Raw genomic sequence first — 6,508 nt, 5'->3', positions numbered from 1 at the left:
GAGAGATTTCCTTTTCCTCTCTGACCAAGCTCACAAAACTTGATTTTTTTGTTTGCTTTTTTTATATTTCAGAGTTGTGATTTCAGGTTTGGCTATAAAATAAGCCCTTGCTTTGCCACACCCAGTCCACATTCTGCTCCCTGCTTATGCAAGGTTCTGAATGAAACTGGTGATCTTGATATCACCATTAAAAATAATCATAATAAAATTGTCCACATTTCTAACTCCAATTCACATAATCCCACCAAGTGGCTTGCACATGTACAAGCCACAGTGCATGTACGTGAAAGGAGACCAAAGAATTTTTTGTTTTAAATGCATATATGTACACCAGATGAAAAATTACTATTGGAATGAAAAACACTTAACAAAGAAAATTAAACGTACCAGCAAATCTAATATATTATTTCAAAGTTTACAGCTCAAAGAATGGAAGCCTGATGAGATAAAATTAGCACAGGCAAGAAAGCACCCCAAAACGACCCTGCAATTGGAAGCCTGCAAACTTCTTCAAAAATATCTCTCACCAGTGTTAATCTTTGGCTGACTTGAGCTGTGGACAAGAAAGAGGGCTACATCCTGTGTATACTTCCAGATGGGGTGCCACCCAGTGTGGCTATTTGGTCCTCAGGTGTTGATTGTTGGGATCCAGACAGAACTCACCACCTATTTGCTGACCACAAGGAAAAGATGCTTCTTGCCAAAATATTGGTTCTTGAGGCCTATGGGGAGAAATAGTCTGTCTTGGTTTCAAAGGAAAATTCTGCTTTACAAGACAAACTGTCCCTTTTAAGATAGTCATAAAAATGCTTGATAACTGAGAGGAGAGAGGAGAAGGAAAGAGGAATTAATAAAATGCCTTATTTTGAAAAATCTAATAGGGAAAGGGAGCAAGACTTGTCAATATCAAAGCACTGCTAAAGTACTACCTACTATGGAGACTAGAACAAATTACCAAGAGAAAATTAAAATGTTCTTTTTGCATCTGGATGATTTCTCTAAACCCCAAACTCTAATTCTGGCATGCAGACTCTCTTAGAACCCAACTCCCAAGAATAAATTTTTGTCATATTATTGTGCTGCCTGCTGGAATATAAGGAGCCCTACTTCTGCCAAGGGAGCCAGTGGTCAATTAACAAAGTTGTAGTCCTGTTTGATCTCAGAGAGAAGACAGCTCCATAAAATATCATCAGGGTTGCACACAAGTCCCATCACTTTTATTTTCCTTCTGTTTAAACCACATGCTAAATTAAGTAAAAGAGACCACCTTTGCATCTCCCATACTCTCAGCAGAAACATTGTAAATGTGTAAGAACACAGAGTGAGTGCAGATGTTACTAAGGTTTAAAAAAATCCCTTCACAAAATTAACTAATGTGCATAAACACACACATGAATGGAAAAAGGAGGAACCCAACAGGTCATTGGAAGCCTGCACAATTTTGAGATTTTTAGCTCAAAATTGGCACATAATGTATGCAATACAGAGAGGGAAGACACACTTGATTTGGCTTAAGAAATCTCTTGCTTTTCATCAAATTGTACCCCTACAAAATGAGGGGAAAAAAAGAGAAAGTAAGAAAATATCAACTTTTGGATTGGAATTGATTGCATTCTGATTAAATTGATTAATTTTCAATAAACTGACTTAAGGATTTTCTATATCCTAGAAATGGAGTCTTCGTCAGCTTACGAGACAGGAACACCAGTTTTCCTTTTAACTAGACTCCTCATAATCAGTACAGCAATCACACACCAGAAAAAAAAAAAAAATCTTGTACTTTCTGCAGGAGCTGCTAAATTCTCATTAGTTTATGTCATTAATTTAAGCAGACTGTCAAGGAGGCACCAAGATATGATAGTCTTCCTCATAAAGAAGCTTTTTTTCATTAAGACCTGAAATAAAATCACCAAGCTCTTTGTTTACCTGATGGGAATAACTTTTGCTCTCTATAGTTATTCCCTAAAAATTTTGGTTTTGTCTTTGAAGGCACACATTTTTTAACAAATATGTGGAACCATCATTTTCTTTCCTGCTAAGTAAGTAAGTTGTGGGGGAGGCATGCAGAAGATGGAAGGTTCCAGAGTCTGGGTTTAGTATCATGGCAGGTCAAAATGCACCTTAGACATGTTCCCCCAAGAAAAGTTTACAGTAGAAGAGGGGCTCCACCGTCTAGTGACAGGCTTAGAAAAAAAAAATAACCCTATCAAGAAAATTTATTCTTATAAAATGAAGAATACTTTTTTTGTCCCATAGGATAAACCCATTACAAAAATAAAGAGTCTAAATTAACTGGAAAATACTTTGACGATATCAAATGAACCCTTTGAGAATCTTGTAAGCCAAACATTAAAAACCTAATGGAATATAAAGCCTGGTAAGAAGCTGTTTCTTCAACAGCCCACGAAATAATATGAAATCCTACCCTCCTCTTTCTTTCTCCACTAATAGCGTGCTATCTCTACCTTGTAACAAGGAAAGCATCAGTGAAAGAAGGCAAATTGCTGGATTTAAGTCCCCAAACGAAGATGTTAAGGCTAACAAAGAAATTTTGGAGAAGCCACAGATAAAAGAAAATAGCCATAGAAACAAAGAATAAGACGTAAGTCCACAGGGACATCAGCACCTGGCCTACCTGAGGAGTGAATTCCCCAATTCAGTGTGTCCTCCCTCACCAGATAAACTAATATCTTAATTTGCTGGGGGAGAAAATCTTCAGCATGGTCTCCAAGAAGCTCAACAATTGCGGTGAGGCATAATTTTTAATAAGCACGATGCAATTGCCTCCCACTTTTCTCATATGCTAATTAAAACTTTGGGGTAAGAGTATGGCTCATAGGTCACTAAGAGTTCTTACTCAATTTGTTGGAGCTAACAGCATGTATTCTAAAATGCCAACATGTCCTAAAAAAGAAGGAATATAATAAAAAAAACCTCACTCCTCCCTCCCCAGTGGAGATTTTGGGGCACACTAAAATAGCAGGAAATGTTTCACAAAAATATGTTTTCCAACACTTTTGTAAGTCAGACTCAAGCCTAATTAAATTGTACATTAAAAGAATATTCTCCTCTTTATAGAGCTGATGCAAACCTGAAGTAGGGGGTTGTGGATCTGTTATAATCCACAGAGAAAATAAACACTTTATAAGAGAAAACCGACCCAAGCAACTACTTTCAACATAGTCAACCAACGTTGAGAAACTGTGAATGCAAATCCTGTGGAGTCTTTACCAAGAAAGTTGCCCCTCTGCCTTCTCTAAACATGACGGTTCGGATTATCTCTACTGACCTCCAGCCCTGGAGCAAGTCCCCAGTTGCTTCGGGGAAAGAAGTTCACTCCTTCACATAGCAGACCTCAGCACTCAGAGACCACTTTCTTTCCCTAACCGAGAATTTCATTTTACCTCTTTGGAGGAGACCCGCTGAGAAGCTCTTGAGCCAGTGTTCTTGACTCTAATCTGCACAGGCTGAAAGGGAAGTCCTAACAGACCTGAAGAGAAGAAATTGCCCAAATTTCTGATTGAGGTTCTCAGACTTTGAAGACACGAGGAAAGGAAGAGTGGAGGGCTTACGAGCTTTGTCTCTGAAGGTGGCCCGTACAATCGTATTTAAGTTTGGGACTCGAGTACCAGGAGGTAGCGAGAATTTGGGGCCGTTGGGGGAGCTGAAGAATCTGAGAGGGCAGGAATCAGCACCCAGGACACGCAGCAGAAATTAGGAGAGCTCAGGTTAAACCTCTGGCAGGCCGGGAGTCCACGGGAGAGCTCTAGGTTTACCCTGCTGAGCTCTCCCAGGGGCAGTCTGAGTGTTCGCGCAGGTAGGAGCCACTAGACACCCCAGAACGCAGAGCGACTCTGTGCCCTGGGCCGAAAGGCGACATTTCTGGAAGGAGAAACTTACCGCATGTCCCCATAAGGTCCGGAGTAGCTATCCATCCAGGGGCTCATCTCGCTTTTGACACAAGTGGGACTGGGATAGGGCACTCTGCTCACCATGCCGCCAGGGTACCACACATCAGGTGCGGTGAAGTCGCCTTCCTGGCCCGCCAGCCCCTGAGGTGGCCGAGTGTAGCCGTAGGGGGCTACAGCTCCCGCCTCGCCTGCGCCGCCACCGCCGCCGCCGCCGCCACCGCCGCCGCCCCCACCACCACAGGGTCCATACAACTGGCCTTCTTCGGCTGTGAAGAGCGTGTGCCAGGATGAGGAAGCAGCGGCTGAGGGTGACCCAGAGCCGGGTCCCGCTGCACCCGTGCCATGCAGGCTCGCCAGGTCCCCATAGCGGCACTGCGCCGCCGCAGCCGCCCAGGCGCTGCCGTAGTCCAGCGGGTTCTCCAGCTTGATGCGAGCGTGGGGATGGGGAGGCGGCGGAGGGGGCGGCGGCCCGGCCAGAGCCAGTGGAAAGTTGTAGTAGTCGCGACTCTGGTACGCAGCTGCCTCGTCCAGTGCTCCGGACTTGTAGAGAGACAGGGTGGACGGCAGTTCAAGTGTCCCGGAGCTCCCGGCTGCAGCGCTGCCAGAGCAGCCTAGGCTCTCGCCTTCTAGCCCTTTGGTGTAACCTCCCTTGAAAGGGGAATACTCAGCAGTATCTTCAGTGCTCTTGCCTGCTCTGTCGTCTAGCAGAGAACCTTTGCATTCGGCCAATGGGGCACACGGAGTGGGACGCACGGAGGGTGGAACTCCCAAAACTGGGGCGTACATGCAATCCCCCCGAAGCTGTTCCCCTGGACTCAGATGCTCCAACGCCTCCACACCCAAGCCCATGGACACCGACACTGCCTTACACAACTCCTTGGCGCTGTCAGAAATGGTCGAAGTGCCCCCTAAGTAATTGTCCTTGGAGGAAGTGGGAGCCCCCGAGGCCTCCCTCGCTCTCCCGTTGCTGCTGCCTTCGGATACTGCTTCCTGCTGCTGTTGCTGAAGGAGTTGCATGGTGCTGGCCTCGCTCAGGATGTCTTTAAGGTCGGCGGAGCAGCTGCTTAAGCCGGGGAAAGTGGGGCCCAGCAGGGACAACGTGGATGGGGCAGCTGAGTCATCCTCGTCCGGAGGTGCTGGCAGCTGTTGCGGCAGCCCCTTGCCGGCGGCCACGGCGGCTCCAGGCTCTGGAACGCAACCTCTCTCGGGGTGGCACTCCGGGGCTGACTGAGGCTGTGAAGGCTGCTGTTCCTCATCCAGGACCAGGTAGCCTGTGGGGCCTCTACGATGGGCTTGGGGAGAACCATCCTCACCCTGCTGCTGCTGCTGCTGCTGCCGCTGCCGAGGGCTAGTTTCTTGTTGTTGCTGCTGCTGCTGCTGCTGCTGCAGCAAACTGGCGCCGGGAGGTGCTGCGCTCGCGGCCTCTGGGTGCCTGGGGCCCGGGTTCTGGATCACTTCGCGCACGCTCTGGAACAGATTCTGGAAAGCTCCTCGGTAGGTCTTGGACGGCGGCCGAGGGTAGACCCTCCCCAGCCCTAACTGCACCTCCATCCTTGAGCTTGGCTGTATCTTCCACCTACTTCCCTTACCCCGCCTCCCCTTCTCTTGCTCAGAAGAGTTCAACAGACTGTGATGATGCGGTAGTCGCTGCAGCTAGCTGCCCACCTGCGGGAAGCTCCAGAGAAGGAAACTTGCGGGAGCAACCACGCAAAAAGCGCTCTGACAGCCTCAAAGTCTCGTGCAGAAGAAGACACACGGTGGACAAGATCTGCCCTGCTAGGCTCACAGTCTGTCTCTTAATACTTGAAGGGTAGATTCAAAAGATGCCCAAATCTTAAAAGAAAAAACAAAATCTTCCACCTTCCAAATTCAGTGTCCACTGAAGTAGGTGCAAATAAGAACTGAGTTATTATCTTTTTCTTTTATTTCTTTTTTGTTGTTGTTTTGTTTGTTTTGTTTTTTTGGCTACTGCAGCCCTGACTGTCTTTCATCTTTGATCTCAGCTCCGGCCTCGGGGATGGGGAAAGCAGGAGGAATAGAGAGAGATGGGGGAAACGGAGGGTTCTCTCTGCTTGCAACCTTAACAGGCGGTCGTGTCTGAGTGCGAGCCGCTCCCAGTCGCCTGGCTCCTAAGAGCCTTCTTTGCAATGTGCAGCTAGCCGCCCGCTCGCAGCAAGGGAGTTACCGTCTCTGCAAAACTCGGCTGGCCAGCGCTGGGCCGACGTGGAAGGGAGGGTGGGGAGAGGGGCGGTGAGGGGGTTGGCCGGAGAGTACCGACTGAGCAGCTGCGGGAGAGAGAACGCGGGGCGGGGGGGCGGGGGGAAGCGGGCGGGGAGGCGGTGGAGAGGAGGAGGACAAAGGCAGGCAGTCAGTCCTAACAGGCACTTTCCTTGCTTCGCTCCGGGTCTTTAGCAGCTTTTAAAAACTTCACCGAAGAGGAAAGGGCAGCTCCGGGGCGGCGGCTTCCAAGTCGCCGCGCTGCAAGAGGCGTTGGCTGTCGCTGGAGCCGGGCTGGGGCTGGCGTGGTGCGTCCCTTCGGCTCCTGTACAGCACTGGAGCGGCTAGCTCGGCCGTTTTTCCCTCTGTCGCCTCCTCTG

At 48.2% G+C, this 6,508-nt stretch overlaps 1 protein-coding gene across 1 annotated transcript; it reads right to left on the bottom strand.

Annotated features, from left to right (window-relative positions):
* Positions 1-3,896: 3,896 nt before the first annotated feature.
* On the bottom strand, positions 3,897-5,906 carry AR (androgen receptor). Its single transcript, XM_017872851.1, has one exon. The coding sequence runs from the start codon at positions 5,460-5,462 to the stop codon at positions 3,897-3,899; it is 1,566 nt and encodes a 521-aa protein (XP_017728340.1). The 5' UTR covers positions 5,463-5,906.
* Between the last annotated feature and the right edge of the window lie 602 nt (positions 5,907-6,508).

Source organism: Rhinopithecus bieti, unplaced genomic scaffold (genome assembly GCF_001698545.2).
Source record: "Rhinopithecus bieti isolate Rb0 unplaced genomic scaffold, ASM169854v2 scaffold_8014, whole genome shotgun sequence".
NCBI lineage: Eukaryota > Metazoa > Chordata > Mammalia > Primates > Cercopithecidae > Rhinopithecus > Rhinopithecus bieti.
Note: the sequence above shows the minus strand (reverse complement) of the source record. Positions and strands in the feature narration are given on the sequence as shown.